This window comes from Mauremys mutica, chromosome 12, assembly GCF_020497125.1.
Source record: "Mauremys mutica isolate MM-2020 ecotype Southern chromosome 12, ASM2049712v1, whole genome shotgun sequence".
Lineage (NCBI taxonomy): Eukaryota > Metazoa > Chordata > Testudines > Geoemydidae > Mauremys > Mauremys mutica.
The window spans coordinates 21,736,553-21,761,448 of record NC_059083.1 but is presented as its reverse complement, the minus strand read 5'-3'; the positions used below and the strand labels follow the sequence as shown (position 1 = coordinate 21,761,448).

The 24,896-nt window shown below is 61.0% G+C and overlaps 2 protein-coding genes across 4 annotated transcripts; both read left to right on the top strand.

Moving 5' to 3' along the window:
- Positions 1–210: 210 nt before the first annotated feature.
- LOC123344839 (phosphatidylserine lipase ABHD16A-like) lies at positions 211–12,281 on the top strand. Its single transcript, XM_044981323.1, has 20 exons — positions 211–427; positions 3,008–3,064; positions 3,631–3,697; positions 4,159–4,245; positions 4,433–4,518; positions 5,079–5,152; positions 5,306–5,410; positions 6,119–6,233; positions 6,405–6,506; positions 7,324–7,387; positions 8,042–8,091; positions 8,241–8,364; positions 8,529–8,633; positions 9,576–9,639; positions 10,213–10,269; positions 10,503–10,565; positions 10,659–10,735; positions 10,856–10,954; positions 11,266–11,312; positions 12,018–12,281. The coding sequence occupies exons 1-20, from the start codon at positions 305–307 to the stop codon at positions 12,099–12,101; spliced, it is 1,650 nt and encodes a 549-aa protein (XP_044837258.1). The 5' UTR covers positions 211–304; the 3' UTR covers positions 12,102–12,281.
- Positions 12,282–13,200: 919 nt separating this feature from the next.
- Positions 13,201–15,880, top strand: LOC123344896 (megakaryocyte and platelet inhibitory receptor G6b-like). Of its 3 annotated transcripts, none has more exons than XM_044981395.1 (6): positions 13,201–13,266; positions 13,629–13,937; positions 14,433–14,538; positions 14,891–14,928; positions 15,357–15,451; positions 15,623–15,880. In XM_044981395.1, exons 1-6 carry the CDS (start codon positions 13,212–13,214, stop codon positions 15,722–15,724), a joined length of 705 nt encoding a protein of 234 aa, XP_044837330.1. In that variant the 5' UTR covers positions 13,201–13,211; the 3' UTR covers positions 15,725–15,880. The 3 variants fall into 3 exon arrangements, with proteins under 3 accessions (XP_044837330.1, XP_044837328.1, XP_044837329.1); XM_044981393.1 differs by having other exon boundaries at positions 14,079–14,538; XM_044981394.1 differs by having other exon boundaries at positions 14,079–14,538; positions 15,357–15,464.
- The last annotated feature ends 9,016 nt before the right edge of the window (positions 15,881–24,896 follow it).

Below are 24,896 nucleotides of genomic sequence, written 5' to 3'. Positions count from 1 at the left end.
TGGCCGCCACGTCCCCACCCTGGAGGTGCCAGGCTGGTGCAACCCGGGCCGTAGTCATGGCAACACCCCCTTTCGTACCCTACCACAGGACTAAATTTGAGGGGGGAAGATGGGGGGAAATGGACGCCTGGCCCTTTAAGAGCGGGGGGGGCACGAGAAAACGGCCGCTTGGCCCTTTAAGAACCGTCTCCCAGAGGGAAGCGTTCTGAAATCCTCTGGTTAAATCTGTCCGCCCCGGGCTCCTGTAGAGAACCCGGAAGTGGAGTTTCTTTACCCCCGCCCCCCGGCTTTGGTCCGGGCCAAGATGGCGAAGCTGCTGAGCTGTGTGCTGGGGCCGCGGCTCTACCGGGTCTATCGGGACCGGGAGCCGGCCAGGCCCTCCCGAGATGGGGACGAGGCAGCCGAGGGGGCCCAGGATGGTTCTTGGGTGAGTCCGCCTCCTCCCCCCGCGGGAGACAATGGTATCGCCCGGGCTCCCGTTATCTCTATGGGGGCTTGGGCAAGACCATGGCGGGGAAAGGGGGCAGCTCCCCATTGTCCATCATGGAATGTTCTGACCCCCAGGATCTTGATATTCCTTGGGCGATACCATAATGGAACACGAGGGGGGGTTGGTCTTCTGGGCTGCTCCCCGTTATCCAGCATGGTATCCCCAGGGGATTGATACTCCTCCCTTGGGAGAGACCATTGTAGCACATGGAGGGGGGTGAGCTGAACCCTTTCCTTTCTCCAATATGGTATTGATGGGCACCCCCTTTGGGGGAGACCATTGTAGGAAATTTGGGGGGGTCACAAGGAATTGGACCTTCGTCCCCATTATCCAACGGTATCGTCCCAACCCCGTAGCTATTGATACTCCCTTGGAGAAACCATTGTAGGACATGGGGGGGGGGGGTGCCACTCTCTCGCAGCTGATATGGTAGCTGCTAGCCTTTGAGGTAATGATGTTCTCACCCACTCGAGAGAGACCACTCACTAGAAAGCTGGTGGGGGACATGGCCTCTCCTAGGCTCTAGTGTATTGATATCCCAACGGGTCAGTCCACTGTGTATGGTACTTGAAGAAATCCAGTTCCCCCCATTATCCAGCATGGTATCTTCCAGGCCTGAGGGTGTTACTATCCACCTGGGACAGACTATTATAGGAAATGGGGGGAGGAGCGTATCAATGGGGCATCTTACCCCTTTCCACTATCTGATATCTCCCAACCCCCCCCCAACCATAAATATCCCCCTTACCTTGGCTCCCATTCTCACCCTGTTGCCATGACACCATCCCCCAGCAGTTGGCGTGACTCCTGTGTGTGGCCTTGCTCAAAATGGCCACCATGATGCCATCCCCAGAGGCGCCAGGTTGTCATGACTCCTGTGTGTGGCCTTGCTCAAAATGGCCACCATGATGCCATCCCCAGAGGCGCCAGGTTGTCATGACTCCTGTGTGTGGCATTGCCAAAATGGCCACTATGATGCCATCCCCCAGAGGCGCCAGGTTGTCATGACTCCTGTGTGTGGCCTTGCTCAAAATGGCCGCCATGATGCCATCCCCAGAGGCGCCAGGTTGGCATGACTTCTGTGTGTGTGGCCTTGCCAAAATGGCCACCATGACACCATCCCCAGTGGCACCAGGTTGTCATGACTCCTGTGTGTGGTATTGCCAAAATGGCCACCATGATGCCATCCCCAGAGGCGCCAGGTTGGCGTGACTCCTGTGTGTGGTATTGCCAAAATGGCCACCATGATGCCATCCCCAGAGGCGCCGTTTTGGCATGACTCCTGTGTGATCTAAACAATATGGCCCCATCCCTCAGGTTCCAAGTTGGCCTGACTGCAAAACGGCATCACCAAAGTGGCTGCTCTGTGTCTGTTGGTGGCATTAGGCATGGCCGTAGGTAACTCAGGAGGGTGGAAAACCACAGTGTTAATGAAACCTTCCTGTACCAGGCCTGAATGAACCAAAGTTATTCTATGATTGCCCAAAGCGCTTCCATGTTTGAACTCTAATCGACCTAACAGGCCAGCTGCAGAGAATGGAATGTGTAGCAGCTGGGTATCAGTGCAACCCTGGTACCAGGAGGTAATAATGAGGCCTGCTGGCTCCTGGCTAAGGGGGGGAAGATAACAAATCAAAGAAAGTAAGACAAGATAACGGGTCAGAGAAGAGTTACTAACGAGCTAGACTGGCTGTTGCCAAGTATGACTTAACCTGCTTAATGTAATTGCCACTGCATAATGTATCTGCTACATGGGAATGTGAGGTGGGGGGGAAGGGGCGCAGTGGGGGGGGGTGATAGAGACAGCTTAGCTGAAGTTAGGTATAAAAAGAGAAAAGCTGCTTGTAGCTGGGTGCTTGATTTGAGACGTGTCTGTCTCCGAGCATCCCGCTTTGAGATCTCAAATAAACTTTGTCTGCTTCTCCACCTTGGTGTGTTCATTGGCGCGAAGCACAGCGGGCAACGAACCCCTGTTGCTGTCCTCGGGCCTCTGTGCCGGCAACATGTCCACTGCAGAGGCACAAGTTTGGCCCGGTTCCAGCGTGGCGTCACCAAAACGGCTGACGCACCCCCACCCCCGCAGTGCCAGGTTGGCGTTACTCCAAAATGGCGGCTGCTGCTTCCCCCTCCCTGAGCCGCCATGTTGGTGTGTCTCCAGTATGGCCACCGCCTTGTCACTCAGGTGGCATTGGGTTGGCATGACCCCCCCCATGTGATCTCACCAAAATGGCCACCATGTCCTTCGATGGGTGGTCCAGGTTGGCGTGGTGTTGCCGCCTCTCTCGCCCCCGTGGGCCCCACATGGACTGATTCCAGCCCTATGGTACATGCCCCCTCTCCGAACCCATAACACCCTGTTGGCTCCTTGGTGGTAGGATGAGGATCTGTCTGGGTTTTCCCCCATCTAATTTGGAGGCTTAACTCCCAGAGTTTCCCACACCCTCCTGGTCACCCGAACCCCCAGAGGCTCAAAGGGGCCCCAGGGGGCTCGAAATGACGTGGGGTTTCTCCCACCAGGAGTCGTACTACCAGCCGCGGACACTGGAGAAACATGCTGACAGTATCCTGGCCTTGGTGAGTCCCCCTGCGCCTTCGGGGCTGGGTCATTCAGTGGAACCCAGGCATCCTGGCTTCCAGCCCCTGCTGTAACCACTAGACTCCACTCCCTGCACCGCATTTCCTGGTTCCTCTCACCCCTCCATAAACTGCCCCAGAGGGAAGCAATGACTCACTCTGCAGCGAAAACATGTTTGTTGCTAATCCCGTCCCACGGGCCCTGGCTGGGTTAGATACTCCGGCTCTGCAGCAGCCTGCAATCCCTGCCCTGCGGTGAACCCCACTCCCTGCCACAGCTGAGAGAGAACCCAGGAGTCCTGGCTCCCAGCCCCCCCTGCTCTAACCACTATACCCCACCTGGAGCTGGGGAGAGAACCCAGGAGTCCTGGCTCCCAGCCCCCCCTGCTCTAACCACTATACCCCACCTGGAGCTGGGGAGAGAACCCAGGAGTCCTGGCTCCCAGCCCCCCCGCTCTAACCACTGCACCCCACACCCCTGCTGGAGCTGGGGATAGAACCCAGGCATCTTGGGGGTAGGTTTTGTTGGCTGTATCATCCTACTGACCCTCTCCTGTTCCTTGCAGGCGTCGGTGCTCTGGTCTATTTCCTATTACACTTCCCCCCTGGCTATGTTCTACTTGTACCGAAAAGGTAGGGGGCGTTGCGCTGCCGGGAGCGGGGCTGGGGGGGTCAGCCAGAGGTGCTCTCCCTGGCGGTCAGGGCTGGCCCCAGGGCAGTGCTAGGGGGCGCTGTGCTGCCGGGAGCTGGGCTGGGGGTTTCAGCCGGGGGCGCCCTCCTCTGGCCCTTGCTCAATTTCCAATTCTGTCTGCCTTAAACATCCCACCCAGCAGTTATCTTTATAGCTGCGATTTCCCGTTCACTTCCTGTCCCAAAATGCAGTGGTGTCATTGGGCTACTGCCAGACCCTGCCCCACAGCTGGCTGCATCTCATGCTAAGTGAGCCATCTCAGTGCAGTGTTACATGCGGCTGTTCCCCAGTTGCTTCACCCCAGAGGTTGCTGCATCACTCCAGGCTGACCCTCCCTGGGGGCGCAGCTTGGGTGCCTGCTGAACCCTGGATAAAGGGACACCTGCCTCTCAACCCCCCGCAGGATACCTGACCATGTCGAAGGTGGTTCCTTTCTCGCACTACGCTGGGACCATGCTGCTCCTTTTGGCCGGGGTCGCCTGCCTGAGAGGTGAGGAATGGGGGCTGGTGGTTAGACTGGGGGGGGCTGGGAGCCAGGACTCCTGGGTTCTCTCCCTGGCTCTGGGAGGGGAGTGGGGGCTAGTGGTTAGAGCGGGAGAGGAGGGGCTGGGAGCCAGGACTCCTGGGTTCTTTCCCTGGATATACCAGATGTCTCTAACTTGGTGTCTTTGTTGCAGGCATCGGGCGCTGGACCAACCCCCAGTACATCCAGTTCATCACCATCCTGGAAGATAGCCACCGCATCGGCACCCCGGAAATCAAGGTGAAGGGGGTGGGGGGGACCCTGACCTCTCCCCTCGCCCCCCTCCCGCTATGCTTGGGGGGAAACAACACAGCCCTCCTTCGAGGGGGTTGTCTCCCATGATCCTCTGCAGCTGCGTCCCACCCAGCTCCCAGGACACCCTGCAGTCCGCTCCTGCCAACCCGTCACCCATGATGCTTTTCTGCCTCTGCTTCCCCCTGTGGTCTCCCAGGATGCTCAGGGGACAGCCCTGCCTGTATCTCCCAGGATGCCTTGCTGCCCACTCCCCCGGTGCCATTTCCCATCTCCCATGGTGCCTGTGGCTTCCCTCGGTGCCAGCCCGTTTCCCAGGATGCTGGCGGCCCGGCCCCTCCGCATTGTACCTCCCAGGGTGCTCGGTTCCCCACATGGCCTCCCCTCCCTCTCCATGCTGGGGTTGAGCTCACCTGCCAGAGCAGCCCCTGGCCAGCAGGGGGTGCCGACATGCTGCTCACTCTGCCGTGGGGGGTAGCTCAGCGCACCCCTCCATCGCTCTCTAGATCCGTCTCACCCTCCTTCCCCTCTCTCTCTCCTTGCTGCAGAAGAAACTCACCAGCTATAACTTCGACTTCAGGAGCTGGCCCGTGGACTTCCGCTGGGACGAGGTCACTAGCCGGTGGGTGTGGGGAAAGAACCCAGGAGTCCTGGCTCCCCCTCCCCCCCCCCGGCTCTAACCACTAGACCCCACTCCCCTCCCGGAGCCGGGGGGAGAACCCAGGCGTCCTGGCTCCCAGCCCCCGCTGTAAGCCCCTTGTTTGCTGCCCCACAGGTCGGACTCCCGGGGCATCTCGCTGCTGCGGCCGGAGCCCAAACACCGGAGCGCGGCCAACGGCTTCCTCCACGCCATCAAGAAGCTGCCCTGCCAGATCGCCAGGTAGGCTCCGCCCCTGGCACCTGGGGGAGGAGCTTCGCCGGATCCTGGGTTCCCATTGGCTGGAGGGAGGACTGCAGACTGCTTGGAGGGGTTCCTGGAAGCCGGGGAGACCCAAGGCATTATGGGAGTCACAGCATCAGCACCAGGGCATCATGGGAGATGCGGGGAAGGGCAGAGAGGACTCCTTGGTGCTGATTGGCCAGATGGTGTGGGGGAGGAACTGGAACATTGGGAGTGTCTCCTGGATGCTGGTTGGTCAGCCAGTGGAGGGGGAGGTGGCTTTGGATTGTTGATTGGCCACAGGGATGGGAGGGCATGGTGGTTCTGGAATGCTGAGAGGGAAGGATGCTCATTGGCTGAGGGCTGGTGTGTGGGGCTTGGAATGCTGGGAGGGGATCCTGGCTGCTGATTGGCTGGGGGTACAACTCGGTGGCTCCTGGTTGGTTGATGAGGTGGTAGCTTTGGGATGTTGGGAGAAGGGGTAGAATCCTGGCTTCTGATTGGCTGGAGTGCTCCTTGCTGCCTATTGGCTGAGGGTAAGTGGGACATGGGACTTTTAGGCCATTGGACCTATGTATCCCAGATCCTGATTGGCTGGGGAGGGATGTCATGTGATTTCATCCCCAAACTGACCTGGGGGGAGGCTGGGTGGATTCCCTTCCGAGGGACGGAGCCGCCCCCACCTACCGCCTCCCTCTGCCCCCCCAGCTACATCGTGGCGCACACGTTCGGGCGCAGGATGCTGTATCCCGGCTCCGTCTACCTGCTGCAGAAAGCCGTCATGCCCATGCTGCTGCAGGGCCAGGCCCGCCTGGTGGAGGAGGTGAGTCCGGGAGGCACAGGATGCAGCTGGGGGGAGAGCCCAGAAGTCCTGGTTCCCAGTCCCCCCTGATCTAACCACTAGCCCCCACTCCCCTCCCCGAGCCGGGGAGAGAACCCAGGAGTCCTGACTCTCCCGTTTAACCCCTCTCCAATCTCTCCCCCGCTGGCCCAGTACAACGGGAAACGAGCCAAGCTGTTAGCCTGCGACGGCAATGAGATTGACACGATGTTTGTGGACCGTCGGGAAAGCTCCGAGCCCCACGGCAAGAAACTGGTGAGCATTTCTCCGCTCGGCAGCGGGGGCTCGGTCCAGCCGGGATGTGGGTCGCGCTTACGGGGTGGGGGTCTGGATCCGGAAAGCAGGGGCTCTGCGGGGACAGATCCACAGCCCAGGTGCTCCCCATGGCGATGGGGCGAACCCCGTCCTGGGAGCGGGGCGGATCGAGCAGGAGGTGGCGCAGTGCCGGGCAGACGGCTGGTGGTATAAAGTGCCAGTAATTCATAGTGAAAGAGCCGATCACAGGGCAATCGAGGCCCGTGGGCTGGAGGCAGCACAAGCTGCTTCGCACCAGCCAGTGGGGATTGGGGGGCCCCCACTTGGCACCACCAGGGGTGATTGGGGGCCTCTCCCTCGGTGTAACGCTTTCCTGTCTCCCAGCCGACAGTGTCCATAGCAGCTCTGTTCCGGTGCTGCCTCCTTAGTGCTAAGGGGACACAGCCCAGCTGGGGTCCAAATTTGACCAGGCTTCGCACTGTGCTCATAATGCCCCCTCCTGCCAGCCACGAGGGTGGGGGAACAACTTGAAAACAGTCCCCTAGCCAAGGCCAGGACTCCCTGCGCCCGCCTGAAATGGAACTGAAGCCACGGAGTATTTTAATACTTAGGGACGACTTCCTCCCCACCAAATTGCAGCCACCTCTGGGGCAGGGCGGCTGGGGAACAGCCACATGACGATGCTGCAGCAACTTAGGATGGGCCCTGGCGGGGGCGGGATCCTGTATCTGATTTTAGGGAGGCCGAATGGACGTGCCTGAATTGAGGTTCAGCTGGGACCCTCATTGTCCCCTCTGTGTCCCCCACCCACTCTCAGGTGATCTGCTGTGAAGGCAACGCTGGATTCTATGAGGTCGGCTGCCTACCCACCCCCCTAGATGGTACGATCCAGAATCACTGGTGATCTCCCCCCCTTTCCACTTTGGTAGAATCCAATCCCTTTGGCAGGAATGGGGCACAGCTCTGCTTGGACCAGTCCACTTGTATGCATGGGGGGGGCACTGCTTTTGGACCAATCTACCTGCTCTGGATGGGGGTGAAGGCTGGGGTGTCTCTCTTTGGATTAGTCCATTCCTGTGCTTTGGGATAGGGAGTTGGGGTGAAGGCCCTTTGGACCCACCCACTTTTTTTGTATGTGGGGAGACAGGTTAGGGCAGCCCCATTTGGGCCAATCCACTTTTCCTTGGGATGCTCCTGGTTGGACTAACCCATATCGCTGTGCAGGATCAGGGGGCAGGAATCAGGTAACCTTTCTTTGGCCCAGTCCATTTCTCTGCATGGGATGGGGGTTCATTGGGAAGGATCCATTTCTATTTGGGAAGAGGATTGGGGCCACCACCCTTCTGTTTGCCCTGGGCACTCCAGTTTGGGGGACATGGGTTGTCCTAAACTCCAGGATACCAGGGGTGAGTTGTGCCCCCCCCATACTCAGCAGTGGAACTGCCCATCAGCTCCCCACACATTGTTGCAACCGAGGTTCTGTCCCTGCTGCGCTTGGCCCCACGTTAACCCCCCTCCCTGCTTCTCCCTCCCAGCCGGCTACTCGGTGCTCGGATGGAACCACCCCGGCTTCGCTGGCAGCACGGTGAGTCCCAGGGTCCCCAGGGGTGGGAGAGAACCCAGGAGTCCAGGCTCCCAGCCCCCATGCTCTAACCACTAGACCCCCCTCCCCTCCCAGAGCTGGGGAGAGAACCCAGGAATCTGGGCTCCCAACACCCCCGCTCTCCCCCGCAGGGCATCCCCCTGCCGCAGAACGAGGCCAACGCCATGGACGTGGTGATGCAATACGCCATCCACCGGCTGGGCTTCCTGCCCGAGGACATCGTGGTGTACGCCTGGTCCATCGGGGGCTTCACAGGTACCGGGGGGAGCGGGGAGGGGGGTAGGAGCTATGGGGCTAGGTTGGGGGGGGAGGGACCATATACAGGGGGAGGGTCGGAACGGGGGACAGATCCAAGCGCTGCCCCAGGCAGGGGGCTGATCACCCCCACCCCACCGCCGCTGACGCCCTCTCTCCTGCAGCCACGTGGGCGGCCATGTCGTACCCGGACATCAGCGCCCTGGTGCTGGACGCCTCCTTCGACGACCTGGTCCCCCTGGCGCTCAAGGTCATGCCAGAGAGCTGCAGTAAGTGACTCCCCTCTGCCCGTGTGGTTCAGTCCTTCCCCCTCCTCACCCCACCCATGTGGTTCGGCCCCTGGCCTCAGACACATGGACTAGTCTGAGAACCCACCGGCCTATCCCATCTCACAGGTCCCCCACTTTCCGACCCCCCAGCAGGTCATATGACCCCACCCAGCCACTCAAAATTCCCCCCTGAGCCATGACATTCTGGAGCGTCCCATGTGGGGCGGCGGTAGGGGTGGGCAAACCCAATTGGCTGCAGAAACGGAGGACGCTTCCATTATCAGCGGGTAGGCGGGGGTTAGCTTCCTCTCCCCGGTGAGAGGTTCCATTACCCATTTGTGCGGGGGATTAATTTCCTCCCCCTGTGGAAAATGGGTCAGTCCACTGTTAATACAACCCCCCCTGTTGCAACCAGTGTTCGATCCTGCACCTGCCGCGAGGCGTGAACCGGGTCGCACCTGCCTGGTGGCACAATGTGGGGCTAGATGGCGCCGATCTCTCCAGCAGGCGGGGTGGCCTAGTGGATAGAGCGTTGCACTCCGGGACCCGGGGTTTATTTCCGGCTTTCCCTGGCCTGCTGGGTGACGTCACCATTCCGTGACTCAGTTTCCCTATCTGTAAAATGGAGCTGATGGGGACTGGCCTCCTTCATAAAGCTCTTTGAGACCCTGGAAATGGGCTGTGGAAGACCTCCCGGGCTGTGTCGCCTGCCGCGAGTTAGCCAGCGCCGGTACCGTGTCACCGTTGCAACCGATGTTCTGCATGGCCCTAGGTAGCTTCAATCCTGCTCGTTCCTTAGAAACCTGTTTATTAAGCATGGTGGTGACGAAACTCCCCCGGGTGTTGACGAAACCCCCCCGGGTGTTTCTGCGGCTGGGGCGTACTTGACTCTCAACGATGTTGTTTTTGAGTTCTAATTCCTCTGAAACCTGCGTGTCCTAGGAGGGCTGGTCACCAGGACGGTGAGGCAATACCTGAACTTGAACAACGGCGAGCAGCTTTGCAGGTACAAAGGGAAACTGAGGCGCGGAGGGCTGGGGAAAGTTGAGCCCTGACGAATGTCGGGTTCGCAGGGTGGCGCTCTGCAGGCGTTGGGCTCGGAAAAACCCAGCCCCAGGCAACGGGGTGTGGGTGTGAAACCCGATCTCTGGGCCCAGGCCTGCTAAACCTTACTGATAACGTGGCAGGCAGTTCCACAGGTCATTTCATGCATATTCCTGGCTAAATCCTTTCTTCCCCTAATCCCGCCAAACTCATATCCTGCGGCAGCTGGCTCCATAGCCCAGTGAAAGCCAATGGGGACGTCTAAATCTCTCCCTCTGTCCTGGCCTCTAGTATCAAGTGGCAGGTTGATCAGGACAATATCATGGGGTGGGGAGTTCTGCAGGTTAACGTTATCCCTTCTTGAACCCATCCACAATCTTGGCCCTCAGGACTAACCCTCGGGACTACTTGCCGCTGGTGAAGTCTCTCCTCTTGGACGGGGGAGGGGGTGTTAATTCACTGTCGCCCCCGCACCCACCCCACCCGGACATGCGGCCTTGCTTGGGAGTTTATTTCTCTCTCTTTGGTTCCCAAGATACCAGGGGCCCGTGTTGCTGGTCAGAAGAACGAAGGATGAAATTATCACAACCACGTGAGTGAGGGATGTGGGGGTCTAGTGGTTAGAGCGGGAGGAGACGGAGGCGGGAGCCAGGATTCCTGGGTTCCATCCCCGACACAGGGAGGGAAGTGGGGTCTAGTGGGTTTAGGGGAGTGGATTCTGGCGTTCTAGTGTGCCATATAAAGAATTCAGAGAACCATCAAACTCATGTCAGTGAAGAGTCTGGAAAATACCCTTAACTCTGCCCCCTGTTTGATGTGCCGCAGGGTCCCGGAAGATATCATGTCAAACAGGGGGAATGACCTGCTGCTGAAACTCCTCCAGCACCGGTGAGTTGGGGGAGCCCAGGGCTGGGATCGCAGGGGGCTGCGGGTTGGGAGTGAGGGGCACCAGCGTGTCTAACCCCCATCCCCCTGTTCCAGGTACCCCAAGGTGATGGCCGAGGAGGGGGTGCGAGTCGTCCGGGAATGGCTAGAAGCTTCTAATGCTGTGGAGGAAGGTAAATGCTGTAACCCGCCAGCCCCCACTCCCCTCCCAGAGCCGGGGAGAGAACCCAGGCGTCCTGCCCCTCCCCCCCCCCCCACCACCTCAGCCCGCTCTAACCGGCCCCTCCCCGCAGCCTCCGTGTACAGCTCCTACGAGGTGGACGAGGACTGGTGCCTGTCCGTGCTGAGCTCCTACCAGGCCGAGCGTGGCGGCCGCTTCCCCTGGAGCGTGGGTGAGTGTGGGGCAGCCGTGGGGGCGGCCGGTGGGATGCCGGGGCCGCAGCTCGGGCCAATCAGCTCGGCACGGGCGGGAGGATCGCTGGGCTGAGAACCGGCCCGCGCGGGTGCTGGGGATGGGCCCATAGGGGGTGGCTGGGGCGGGGCTCGTTTGGGGGGGTCTCCATCCAGGGGGTGGCTGGGTGGATAGTTGTAGTGGCAGCGGCCAATGGGGTTGTTGTGTGGGGGGGAGGGGGTTGGAGGGGAATCAGCCTGGGGTGGGGTCGGTCGGTCTCTGCCTGACCTTTGACTTTCTGCCTTCCCCCAGGGGAGGACATGACGCCCGAGGGGCGACGGCAGCTGGCCCTGTTCCTGGTGAGTGCACCCCGATAGCCCCTCCCTCCCGGGGGGGGGGGGCCTGGAGCCAGGACGCCTGGGTTCTCTCCCCGGCTCTGGGAGAGGGAGTGGGGGTTAGTGGTTAGAGTGGGGGGTGGGGGCTGGGAGCCAGGACTCCTCGGTTCTCTCCCCGGCTCTGGGAGGGGAGTGGGGGTTAGTGGTTAGAGTGGGGGGTGGGGGCTGGGAGCCAGGACTCCTGGGTTCTCTCCCTGGCTCTGGGAGGGAAGTGGGGGTTAGTGGTTAGAGTGGGGGGTGGGGGCTAGGAGCCAGGACTCCTGGGTTCTCTCCCCGGCTCTGGGAGGGGAGTGGGGGTTAGTGGTTAGAGTGGGGGGTGGGGGCTGGGAGCCAGGACTCCTGGGTTCTCTCCCCGGCTCTGGGAGGGAAGTGGGGGTTAGTGGTTAGAGTGGGGGGTGGGGGCTGGGAGCCAGGACTCCTGGGTTCTCTCCCTGGCTCTGGGAGGGGAGCGGGGGCTGGTGGTTAGAGTGGGGGGTGGGGGCTAGGAGCCAGGACTCCTGGGTTCTCTCCCCGGCTCTGGGAGGGGAGTGGGGGTTAGTGGTTAGAGTGGGGGGTGGGGGCTGGGAGCCTGGACTCCTGGGTTCTCTCCCCGGCTAGTGGCCACAGCAGGGGCTGGGGCGTCCCTCCCTGCCCCCATCACTGATTCCCTCCCTCTTCTCTGCCCCCCAGGCCCGGAAGCACCTGCGGAACTTCGAGGCGACACACTGCACCCCACTGCCCCCCCCGGCCTTCCGTTTGCCCTGGCACTTGTAGCCGGGGGCCCCCCGTCATGCCCATCGATTGCACTGACACCCCCCCCCCGTCGGTCTGTTTTATATGGAGCCGGGTGCCCCCTCCCTGCTGTGTGTGACCCCCCCCCACCCCCGCCTGCCGCACGCTGTAAATCCGCCCCCACCCCCAAACCCGGGGGCCCCCCGAGCTGCAGAAATGAACAGTAAAGAAGGTATTTTTTGTACTTCGGGTCTGTGTGTCTGCGGCGATGCAGCCAGCTCTGGGGGGCAGCCCCCCGTGCCTGGATCCTCAGCCCGGCCAGCAGGGGGCCCTGACCCACTGTGGCTCCACTTTCCTCCAGCAGGGGGCAGCCCCTCGTTCCCAGGCCTGGGGGGGGGGGTGGCTCTGGCGCCCCGGGGTGGGCGGAGACAGGGAGAGGTCGGTGCCTAACGTTCAGCGCGGCCGTGGGGGGGCCTGGGGAACTCCCAGCTACCGGACGTGGGGCCAGATGCTCTCCCAGGGCGGCTGGGCCTGTGCCATGGGGCCTCTGCTCCGCTATGGGTGCTGAGCCCCCTCCGCCGGGGTCGCCCACTGACGCCCCTCGTTAGCCGGCGGAGCTGCCTCCCGCGCCAAGGCCTTAATTAACCTGTGGGCACCTGAGCACCAGGCTCTGATCACACCAGGCTCCCCTGTGATGGGTCGTTAACCTGGGGAACTCGCTGCCACTGGCCGCAGCCTGGGATTAGAACCCCGCCGGCGTCAGCGCTGGTCTCCGGAGACGGGCGGGCGCCTCGTTCGCCTCCCCACAATCAAAAGACGGGCTCCCGGGGCAGCTGTCAGAACTCGCTGCCTCTGTCAGCAGGGCAGGAGCAGGGGGGGCAGCTCAGTGGGGGGGCGTCCGCAGGCACGAACGGCGGGGCGCGGCCATCGGTAGGTTTCAGAGTGAACGCTGTAGGGCCCGGCTGGCTCAGGCTGCCGGCAGACCCGGGCGCGGCTGGGCTGGGGGAAGTCTGGGCTGCCGTGATAAGGGCCCCGGCCCCTGACTCAGCCCCGGAGGTGCCAACCGTGACGGCTCCCCCCATTCCCCCCCCCCCCCGTCGGTTCCTGCCCGGGAGCGAGACGCAGACCCTGGCAGGGAGACGCCCTGAACCGATGGGCTCGGCCGTCTGGGTCCTGCTGGCCCTGCTGGCGCCCGGCCCGCTGCGGGGTGAGGGGCACTGGCAGAACTTGGCAGGGGCTGTGGGTTGGGAGTGAGGGGCACCGGCGGAGCTGGGGGGAGCAGGGGCTGCGGGTCGGGAGTGAGGGGCACCGGCAGGGCTGGGGGCGGCAGGGGCTGCGGTTTGGGAGTGAGGGGCACCGGCAGAGCTCGGGGGGGCAGGGGCTGCGGGTCGGGAGTGAGGGGCACCAGCAGGGTTGGGGGCGGCAGGGGCTGCGGGTCGGGAGTGAGGGGCACCGGCAGGGCTGGGGGGACAGGGGCTGCGGGTCGAGAGTGAGGGGCACCAGCAGGGCTGGGCTGGCAGGGGCTGCGGGTCGGGAGTGAGGGGCACCGCTAACCCTTCCCCCCCCCAGGTTCCCCCCCGCGGCTGGAGGTGCGGGGGGCCGGGGATCAGATCCTGCTGCCCTGTGGGGCTCCGGGCCCCCGGCTGCGCTGGGTCTGGGCCCCCCGATACCCCAAATGTGCTGGCGACCCCGGAAACCTCGAAATCGCCCGACTGCCCCCCGGGCCGGAGCCCCCCCAGTTCAGGGGGCGCCTGGACCCCCACCCCTCGGCCCCGGGGGCCCTGCTGCTCCGGGACCTGGTCATGAGCGACTCGGGGACCTTCACCTGCCACGGGGAGTCTGGGCCCGAGCCCCCCGTCCGGCTGGAGGTGACAGGAGGTGAGGCCAGACCCCCCCCCCGCCAGCTGTGGGGTCCCCGGGGGCTCCCCAGCCAGGCCCCCCCACCCCCCCGCCAGCTGTGGGGTCCCCGGGGGCTCCCCAGCCAGGCCCCCCCCCGCTCACCCCTCTCTGCCCCCCCAGGCTGTCGGAACAACCTCACCATCTCCTCCAACCGGACGTCCCCCTCGGCCCTGACCCTCCGCTGCCGCCGCTGCCCCCTGCTGCCCGGCCCGGCCTCCTTCCGCTGGCTCCTCAACGCCCAGCCCCTGGGCAACCAGCGCTGGGCTACCAAGAGAGAGTACGGGGCTACCGTGCGGCTGGACCCATCTCCGCGGGCGGCCTGGGGGCGCTGGGAATGTCGCCTCCGCGGGGCCGCCCCTGGGGGCTTTGAGTTCTGCGTGGAGCCCCCCCCCAGGGCAGGGGGTGCAGGTACAATTGTGCCCCCCACCCTGCCCCACGGTGCCCCCTGCTGCCCTGATCCTGCCTCTGTTCCAGGCCCCGGCTCTGAGTGGGGGATCTGGGTCGCGGCGCCGGCGCCGGCTCTGGGTCTGATCGGGGCAGGGCTGGGCACCTGGTGCCTGTGGAGACGGAGGCGGGGCAGGTGAGTCGGGGACCCAGGAGTCCGGGGAGCAGAGCCCCAGCTGGGGATGGGGAGGGAGGGAGGGACCCAGGAGTCCGGGGAGCAGAGCCCCCAGCAGGGGATGGGGAGGGAGGGAGGGACCCAGGAGTCCGGGGAGCAGAGCCCCCAGCAGGGGATGTAGAGAGAGAGGGAGGGAGGGAGGGACCCAGGAGTCCGGGGAGCAGGGCCCCAGCTGGGGTGGGGAGGAAGAGGGAGACCCAGGAGTCCGGGGAGTGGTAGCCCCACAGGGTGGGGGAAGAGACCCAGGAGTCCGGGGGTGGGGGTGGGGAGAAACGTGTTTTCATCGTGTCTCTTTCCCATTTTCTTCCTTCAGGAACCGACGGAATCGAAACAAACGAGAGAACGAAACGGGTGAGAGAGAAACAAACACACCCAACCCCCCACCCGCAGGCCTGTTACCCCGGTATCCCACCGCTCCCACCATGGGTCAGAGCCGTGGGGCCCAGGTATCCCACCGCTCCCACCATGGGTCAGAGCCGTGGGGCCCAGGTATCCCACCGCTCCCACCATGAGCTCAGCTACTCCAGTATCCCACCGCTTCCACCATGGGTCAGAGCCGTGGGCCCAGCTACCCCGGTATCCCGCCTGGCCAGCTGAGTGCAGAGTGGATCCCAGGTCTCCTGCCTGAGTAGCCGGGTCCGTAACCCTCCCATGTTCAGTCCGTAAGGATCCAGTGGTGGGTAGTTCCACAGGTCGACCGGCTCCTTGCTCAGACCCCCACCCCCCATCCCATCCCTGCTTCCCTCTCCATTTTCTCCTTCTCTCCATCCTGTGCCAAGGAGCCCCCGGGCCCCGTTTATCCCCCTCGGAGGAGCCGCGGCTTGGAGCCAAATCGACCGAAAGACGCCTCGTGCCCCAGAGTCGGGAAAGAAAAGTGAGAGAGTGAGGTGGGGCCGGCTAGCGGGGGCTGCGGGTCGGGAGTGAGGGGCACCAGCAGAGCTGGGGGGAGCAGGGGCTGCGGGTCGGGAGTGAGGGGCACCGGCAGAGCTGGGGGGGGCAGGGGGTAACGGGGAAATCTCTAACTCATTAACCCTTCTCTCCCCAGGTCCCAGGCCCCCTGCTTTACGCTGAAGTCCAGCACCCCCTGGTGCCTCGAGCCCCACCCCCTCCCCCACACGGCACCACGGTCTATGCCACTATTGTGTGACCCCCACCTGAGCTGGCTCCGCTCCCCCCTCCTGAGTTGTGTTCACCCCCCAGCTCCGCTCCCAGGTGATGGGAAATTCAGCTGGAAGATGCTAGAAATCCCTGTTAAAATCCTGTGGTGGGGAGTTCCCCAGGTTAACGGATTGTGGCATTAAAATCTGAGCTTGAACCCTCGTGTCTGTGATGTCACCTCTGTCCTCAAGACCCCAACCCTTGGGCCTGGCTCTGGGGGTCAGGCAGATGCAGCTCCCCCTCCTTTCCTGCCCCAAACGTCTGTGCAGAGCCCCCCCCATGACCACCCTCCCAGAGGGAGCCGCGTCTCAGGGCCGGCCGAGGGACAAGTGACGATGGGGCGAGTTCACGCCAAGCCCCTCCCCTCCGTGGGCAGGATTTGAACCCGCGACCCCCAGCTCTGCGCCCTGTCCGTTAACTGCACAAAGCACTCGGTGGGAAGTGGGGAAAACCTGGGTGTTGGGGGCTGGGAGCCAGGACACCTGGGTTCGAACCCCAGTGTGGAGAGGGATGTGGGGCCCAGTGGTTAGAGCAGGGGGGTGGGAGCCCGGACTCCTGAGTTCTGTCCCTAGCACATGGCGGCTACTGAACAAGGGCCCATGTCACATCCTGTGCTTGGCTGGCTGCAGCTTCCTCTCTGCTGTAGCCCTGTGAACAAGACCCTGCCCAGAGGCAGACGCACCCCACACCCGCAGCCCCCTCTCCCCTCCGCGGCTCCACCATGGGCCCCCCCCTCCTGCCCCTGGCCCTTGCCCTCCTGGCAGCGGTGCCCCGGGGGCTCAGCCAGGTGAGGAGCCGACTGGGCCGTGGGGCTGGGATCTCTCACTCGCTGGGTGGGGGCTCAGCTGGGGAACGGGGGGCTCAGCGGGGCGGTGGGGGGCTCTGCCCTGGCCCCAGTGTGCTCAGTATGGAACCCAACTCCCAGCAGAACCCCAGAGCCGGTGAGCCCTAAAAATCTCCCCCTGCGGCATCACCTGGATGCCCCCCTCCCCTTCACTTCCTGTCCCAAACTTGTGTTCAGCTGTTACCCGCCCCAGAGGTGGCTGCATCTCTGCGCCAGGCCAGGGGTCCCCGTCACTCGAGCCCTCTCGTAGGCAGGAACCACTTGGCTCTGGAGTTCGCAGGCCCAGAGGTGACAACAGAAGCCGGCTCGAGTGTGAGTCTCCCCTGCACCCTGACGGGGCCGAGGCTGAGCTGGCGGTGGGTCCCGCAGTACCCACGCTGCGCTGGTGGCAGCGGTGGGATACAGACGATCTACACAGTGACGGCGGCCGGGGCACATGACGCTCCGGCGGGGAGATTTCAGAAGCGGCTGCAGCTCCTAATGGATCAGGGCACCCGAACCTCCGTCCTCCAACTCCGAAACCTCCACAGGAGCGACTCGGGGGCCTTCTTCTGTGCCAGCCCCAGGCAGGACGCCCCACCCATCTCTGTGACCGTCACCCCCGGTAACGGCACTGCTGGGGGGCCGGGAGCCAGGACGCCTGGGTTCTCTCCTCGCTCTGGAAGGGGGGGAGGGGTTAAGGATTTTGATGGGGGGGGGTTATAGCCCGGGGCGGGGGGGTGGAGTGGGAAGCAGCCAGCAGGGGGCGGGTCGTTAACTGGACCCATCACTTTGGGCTCTGCCCCCCACAGGCTGCCTGGCCGGGGCGTCCATCACCGCCGTCCCCCAGGAGCCGGTCAGGGAGGGAGCGTCTGTGTCGCTCTCCTGTACCCCCTGTGGGGCGCAGGGACCCACCTCACCCCCAGCAGGGGGCGCCACGTGGCAGCTCAATGGGAAGCCGCTGCCAGACCCCACAGCCCTTCGGATGCTGAGGGCCAAGGTGACGATAGAGGGTTTCTCCAGCCGGTTCGAGGGTCTGTGGAGCTGCCACCTGCCTGGGGATCCCCCCCGGTCTGGGGGCTACTGCCTGGAGCGCGACCCGGGGGCCCCCGGCACCCAGGAGAGCCCCCCACCCGGCCCCACCCCCGTCAGTCCACGTGCTTATTCAGCCCTGTGTCCCTGGCAGTCAGTGCAGCCACCTCTGGGGCGGGGCAGCTGGGTACCAGCCGCACAGAACGGCGACACCCCAGGGTTGGGGTGGAGAGCGACAGGGGAGCCTGGAGGCCACGGGGGGAGGTCGGCTGGGACCCCCGAGTTTGGATTAGACCCAGGCGCTCGCCTGTGGGGGGGAACGTACCATGGTGTTGCCGGCACAGAGGCCCGAGGACAGCAGCAGGGGTTCGTTGCCCGCTGTGCTTCGCGCCAGTGAACACACCAGGGTGGAGAAGCAGACACAGTTTATTTGAGATCTCAAAGCGGGATGCTCGGAGACAGACACGTCTCAAATCAAGCACCCAGCTACAAGCAGCTTTTCTCTTTTTATACATAACTTTAGCTAAGCTATTTCCACCCCCCCCAATCCCCCTCTCCCCCCCCCCTTCCATCCCCCTGTAGCAGATACACTTTGCAGTAGCAATTACATTAAGCAGTTAAGTCATATGTGGTGGCAACCAGCCTAGCTCGTTAGTAACTCTTCGCTGACCCGTTATCTTGTCTTACTTTCTTTGATCCGTTATCTTCCCCCTTAGCCAGGAGCCAGCAGGCCTCATTGTTACCGTCTGGTACCGGGGTTGCACCTGATAACTGGCTGTTCCACCTTCCATTCTCGGTTGCTGGCCTGTTAGGTCGATTCAAGTTCAAACATGGAAAGGCTTTGGTCAGACATGGAGGGACTTTGGTTCATTCAGGCCTAGTGCAGGAAGGCTTCATTGACACTGTGGTTTTCCACCCTCCTGAGTTACCCAGGGTTATGCCTAATGACACCACCAACTCCCTCCTTTGAGAACACTCAACAAGCCTTTGGCTGCGTTTTCTCATATTCTGCGGACAAGATGCCCTGGAGCTGGGGCTCTCAATGAGAGGGAACGTCGGGACCTTTGGGGAACGGGAGGCACATAGTTTACGGAGGAGCAGTTTAAAACAAGCAAGCAGGAGGAGGGTGACCAGGCACAGCACCACACCTGTGAGGAGGAGACGCACGAGGCCACCTCCCAGTCCTCCTAGGTTGGGCGACCAACTCCAAAGGGAATCGAAAATTGTGGGTTCCCTTTCCTGGGCCTTCCACTGCTCGAAAGCCTGTTCGGCTGACAGGCCGTGCCTGTTAATGTCCTGCGAGTTTTCCAGGACATAAGTACAACATTCGTTCCCAATAAGGACACACACCCCGCCCTGGGAGGCTAAAGCATAATGTAGGGCCTGTCGGTTCTGCAGGGCCAGCGACCGGAGCTGGTAAAGCTCAGAGTTAAGGCTTTTCTCTATGGCCAGGGTCTCGTTGGCAAACTTGGTGAGAAACATGGAGAGCCTGCGATAGAGCTGAGCCAGCCGTCCCACCCCATAAGATGGGAGGAGGATCATGCCAAGTCAGTCTCCCTCGCCAATGGGCTCTGGGGTGGCGTTCAAGGACCGACGGTATCTGGGGCGACCTGGGGCCATGAGGAAGCCATTTGTAGGCGCTATTACCACAGACCCAGAATGATTCACCATAACTGACCTTTCCGTTGTCACCGTTTTGGTACCGCAGGATGGGCTGTGGGGGAAGGGAAAATCTGCACTGCCGCTCTGCCGCCCGGTGGCATTTAGTACAGGGACAGTGACGTCTATATCAGGACCAATGTAAAATCTACACGTGCTGCTGCCTGGAGACCAGGTATGGTTACTCGTACTGGCTTGCTGGAAGCATGAGGCCAGCGGGTGGAGAGCGTAAAGGAATAGGCCGGGGCTTAAGAGAGCTGTTATAGTGGGGGTCCCAAGAGCCGTTGTGTAGGCCATAAGGGCCTCAGCGGTACAGTTAGCCCGTAAGCTTTCATTGTCGGAGGTGCTGTATTTAGTCACCGGCCACCTTTGACAGACGTCTGACCAATTGTGAGGAACGACTCTCCAGGGCAACCCAGCTGCGTGGTGCGGGATTTGGGAGCAGATCCAGCAGTTAGAGAGGTTAAACTCTTGGGCAAAACAAACCTTCAGGGCCTCATACGTATTTGTTTCTAATTTGTTAGGGATTCCCCTCCATCCCGCATGCGCCTGGGGAGAAACGGGAGTTAACGAGAGGAGAGATCTTATGGCAAAGAGCAACACTGTGGCAGACCCTGGGCCTGAATCCATACTGGGCAAGTGACCCTAAGGCCTGACAATCACAATTCCCCAAATACCCACAAAATAACAACTACCACTAACAAACAGATTACAAACAAAAGGGACCAGGCCCACAGGCTAGGCCGGCCCTGTGAAAATAAACACAGCCAACGCTCAGAGCGTTCACGGGGAGTGCACTGCGACTGTCCAAAGGGGTCACAGGGCATTCCCAGCAGGCCTTACTGTCGCCTGAATAACAGCTTAAGTCCCAGATCGTCACTGGCAGTCTTCTCCGCAGGTTGGACCGTTCACCGTTCAGGGGCTGGCACTGCTTTCAGACGGGAGTAGTGGATCCAGTTCTTGTATCCCTCGACCTTTGCTGCTGTGTGGGTGATCAGCAGGACGGTGTGGGGTCCCTTCCACTTCTCTTGGAGAGGCTCGTCCTTCCAGGTACGAACGAGAACGGAGTCGCCCGGCTGCAGGGAGTGGACCGGGGCATCCAGCGGGAGAGGCTGCAAGTCTTTGGTATACCTGTGGAGAGAACAGAGAACAGCAGACAGAGAGCACATGTACGGAGATAAGAAACCGCAGCCTACCTCCCACTCCCCTAACAGAACCGGTGTACCATTCATAGGCCATGCCCTCCCAAACATAATCTCGAAGGGACTAAGCCCTAACCTGCCCTTTGGGAGAGCACGAACTCGGAGCAAGACAAGGGGTAAGGCATCAGGCCACCGAAGAGAAGCCTCTTGGCAGACCTTTGAGAGATGCCGCTTGAGTGTCTGATTAGTACGTTCCACTACTCCACGGGCCTGTGGTCGCCATGGAGTGTGGAGCTTCCAGGTGATTTGTAGGACATCCGAAATCCCCTGAATGACTTGCGATGTGAAGTGTGTTCCGTTGTCAGATTCCATCCTCTGGGGGAGCCCGAAGCGAGGAATGATTTCCTTGACAAACTTGAGAGCCACCGTTCTGGCAGTGTTGTTACGGCATGGGAAGGCTTCAGGCCATCCGCTGAATCGATCCACCAAGACGAGGAGGTATCTGAATCCTTGGGTCTGGGGGAACTCAGTGAAGTCTACTTGCCACACCAATCCTGGCCCTGGGGTAGGTTCCAGAGTGGCTGGTGGCACTGACACTCCTGGTCGAGGGTTGTTCTTCTGGCAGACTAAACACTCAGCCTATACCCGGGATGCCAGGGGTCTGAGTCCAGAGGTTAGAAAATACTTATTCATAAGCTGGGTGAGAGCCTCCCTGCCAGTGTGGGTGGTTTGATGTAGCCTCTGTAGTACTGGCCGTATTAGGCTCTTAGGTAGGAGGATTTTCCCTTCTGCGGAGTGGAGCCATCCCTCCTTTTCCTGGAGCCCCAGTGAGTCGGCCAGGTTCCTCTCTTCGCGACAGTACTGAGGGGCTGGGAGCTCACCCACTGATGGGATGAGGGCATGCACATGGGCCTCCTCAGCTTCCAATGGTTCCAGGGTGGCAGCTCGCTTGGCTTTCCTGTCTGCCCTGGCGTTGCCTTTGGCCACATCTTGATCTTCCTTTTGATGGGCTTTGCAGTGCACCACTGCTACTGCTGAGGGGAGCTGCACCGCTTCCAGGAGCCGGAGGATCTGTGTCCCATGCTTGACCGGGGACCCCTGAGCTGTCAGCATTCCTCTTTGCCCCCACAGCCCTGCATGAGCATGTAGCACTCCAAAGGCATATCTGGAATCAGTAAAAATGTTCACTCTTTTCCCTTTTGACAATTCGAGTGCACGGGTTAAAGCTACCAATTCAGCCAGCTGGGCTGACGTTCCGGCAGGCAAACCCTCCGCTTCCACGGTTTCGTGGAGAGTCACAACAGCATAGCCCGCCCTCCTTTGCCCGTCTGTGACAAAGCTGCTGCCGTCAGTGTACCACTCATAGTCTGCATTGGGGGGTGGCTGATCTTTTAAGGCCAGACGGCTGGAGTATTGGGCATCTATGATTTCTAAACAGTCATGTTCCTGCTCCTCTGTTTCTGGCAACCTGGTGGCTGGGTTAAGGGAGGGGCAGGCCTGCAGGGTAACTTCAGGATTTTCTAGAGTTTAGCCTGGTACCGAGCTACCCGAGCCTGCGTGAGCCAGAGACCACCCTTAGTGTCCAGCAGGGCTTGAACCATATGAGGGGTATACACCTGCACAGTCCCCCCCAAAGTCAGTTTCTCTGCTTCACCAAGCACTAGGGCAGTTGCTGCGACCGCCTGCAAGCACGCCGGCCACCCCTTGGCAACCTGATCCAGCTGTTGAGAGAAATAGGCTATGGGACGTTTCCAGGTGCCTAATAACTGCGTAAGCACCCCCAGGGCCACCCCTTTCCTCTCATGCACATACAGTTGAAACGGCTTAGAGGGGTCCGGCAGACCCAGGGCGGGGGCTTCCATTAGTTTTCTTTTTAACACTTTAAATGCCTCGTCGGCTTCTGAGGACCAGTGAAAGGGGTCATGATCCGCTCCCTTAACGCATTCGTACAGGGGTTTAGCCCACAGTCCGAACTCTGGGATCCATATTCTGCAGAAGCCTGCCATGCCCAGAAACGCCCTGAGCCGTTTACGGTTGCTGGGGACAGGGATTAGACAGATTGCCTTCTTCCTTTCGTTTGAGAGCCGCTGCTCCCCCTGCCATATGTGAAACCCTAAGTACTGTACTTCTGAGAGGGCAATCTGAGCCTTGCTCCGAGCTACCCGGTATCCTCGGAGCCCAGCAAAGTTCAGGAGGGTCACAGTGGCTTTAAGACAAGGGGTCAGACCCACGGCAGCAATTAACAAGTCATCTACATACTGCAGGAGCAGGACTCTGGGCGCATTGTCCCACTCCTCCAAGTCTCTGGCCAGAGCCTGGCTGAAAAGGGTGGGGGAGTTTTTAAACCCCTGGGCCAACACAGTCCAGCAAAGCTGCTTTTTAACCCTTTTCTTGTCTTCCCACTCGAAGGAGAAAATCTCCCGGGATTGGGGGTCGACCGGAATCGTGAAGAAAGCGTCTTTCAGGTCCAGGACTGAAAAGTGGGTGTACTGCCCCCCTATAGATGCCAACAGTGTATATGGGTTCGGAACAAGGGGGTGCAGAGTCTTAACCCGCTCATTAACCGCCCTCAGGTCCTGGACCAGCCGATAGGTGCCATTGGGCTTTCGAACAGGCAGGAGGGGGGTGTTCCAGGCTGACTGGCATTCTCGCAGTACCCCGTACTTCAGAAACTGGTCTATAGTCTCCTGCAGCCCTTCTCTGGCCTCCCTCTTGATCGGATACTGCTTGATCCGCACCGGACCTTTTCCTGGCAGGAGCTGAACGTTAACAGGGGTGTGATGTGCTGCCTTTCCTGGGACCCCCGATGCCCATACTAGAGGAAAAACCTGGTCCTCCCACTGGCTCCACTCTGGGGCTTGCATGGCTGAGGGCTCAACTGCAAGAGTCATTATCCAGGCATTCTCTGGGGGCAAGGTGAGGGTGATTTCATCTTGGGTGAAGTGCAGGGTGGCCCCTAAGCGACAAAGCAGATCCCGTCCCAGTAGAGGCGTTGGGCAGTCGGGGAGGTAAACCAGCTTGTGGGAGAGAGTTCTGTCTCCCAAGGCACATTCTGCTGGGGCATACACTGGACACTTGGTTCCTTTCCCTGTGGCGCCCACCACAGTGAGGGAATCTGCCACGGGCAGCTGGAGGGGTTGATTTACGGCGGTTCGAGCTGCTCCAGAGTCCATTAAAAAGTCTATTTCCAAATTTCCCACCCGCATTTTTATTCAGGGTTCCGGGGGCAGGATAGTCTGTCTCCCCTGACACCCCTAGTCCTGATTCCCCGCTGCCATCATAGGGGTATCTTCCCTCTCGGGGCACTCATTTTTCCAGTGTCCCTCCTTCCGGCATATGGCACACTGATTGCGTCCCAAACGCCTTTCCTGTGAGCCAGGGCGCCCCCGTCCACGGCCTCTCATCCCCCGGCCCCTTCCACCTCCTTCCTGAAACTTTCCCCTGCCACCGGCCTGTGCTGCTGCAACCATCATCTTCACTTGCCTCTTCTCCTTCTCCCTATCTCTAAGGCTGTAAACCCTGTTTGCAGTTTCCAGAATCTGAGCCACGGACATGCCCATCAAATCCTCCTTTTTCTGCAATTTCCTTTTAATGTCAGGGGCCGCACGGCTGGAAAGATACCCTTTATAACTGCCTCGGTTGCCTCAGCATCGGGGTCTGCGTTAGTGTGTTGCCGAATGGCATCCCGGACGCGCTGCAGAAACGCGACCGGACTCTCCTTCGGCTCCTGGACGAGCTCGTAAGGCTTGGCCCAGTTGTGATGTCGGACAGCCGAGTGGCGGCGTCCGAGCAAAAGCAGCTCCTTGTAGGAGTTGAGGAGGGTGAGGTGAGCGCGATTGTTAGGCTTCCACCCGGGATCAGTTCGGGGGACCACCGCCTCGGGACCAGGGGCAGCTGCATCTGCGTCCCGTCTCCGCTGCGCTTCCTCCCTCGCCTTGGACACAACCTGAGCCCGCTCCACCTCAGACAATAGGGTTCTCATGAGGGCATTACAGTCGTCCCAGTCAGGCTTGTGGCTGGCCAAACACCCCTCGAAAACTGAGATGAACTTGCTGGGGTTTGTGGAGAATTCCCCCGCCTGTGCCTTGAAGGCTGCCAGGTCCACTGGGTTGAAAGGCACACGGGTGTAAACTCGCACAGTGCTGGCTGTGCGCGTCTCCGTTGCTGGGCTGGCTACCGCGGTCTCAGTGATTAACGGACAGACACCCACCGAGGGGGCAATCCCCGAGGCACGGGGTACCTGTTCTTTATATGGTGGGGGTGTAGGAGCCAAAGGGGACTGTGACGTTATTGATATAAATTGGGACCATATAGAACATGGGTTGCAACCAAGGTCCTGTAGTGGCACCAAATCTTAAGTAAAGGGGGTCATATAAGGTGTCTAAGACCAGGTTCTGGGTTGCTGGTTATGATTATGCTGTCTGTATGTCTGTGTATCATTTTGTAGTTGAAGTTATAAGTATTGGCTCTGTACTGTCTGTATTTTGTATTATGCTCTGCTTCTG

Coding starts and splice junctions, on each gene's coding strand:
- LOC123344896 (XM_044981393.1), top strand. CDS start 13,212: ATGGGCTCGGCCGTCTGGGTCCTGCTGGCCCTGCTGGCGCCCGGCCCG. Junction 13,267..13,628: donor GGCGCCCGGCCCGCTGCGGG/GTGAGGGGCACT, acceptor TCCCCCCCCCAG/GTTCCCCCCCGCGGCTGGAG. Junction 14,929..15,356: donor CAAACGAGAGAACGAAACGG/GTGAGAGAGAAA, acceptor TCCTGTGCCAAG/GAGCCCCCGGGCCCCGTTTA.
- LOC123344839 (XM_044981323.1), top strand. CDS start 305: ATGGCGAAGCTGCTGAGCTGTGTGCTGGGGCCGCGGCTCTACCGGGTC. Junction 8,092..8,240: donor CCGGCTTCGCTGGCAGCACG/GTGAGTCCCAGG, acceptor TCTCCCCCGCAG/GGCATCCCCCTGCCGCAGAA. Junction 9,640..10,212: donor AACGGCGAGCAGCTTTGCAG/GTACAAAGGGAA, acceptor TTGGTTCCCAAG/ATACCAGGGGCCCGTGTTGC.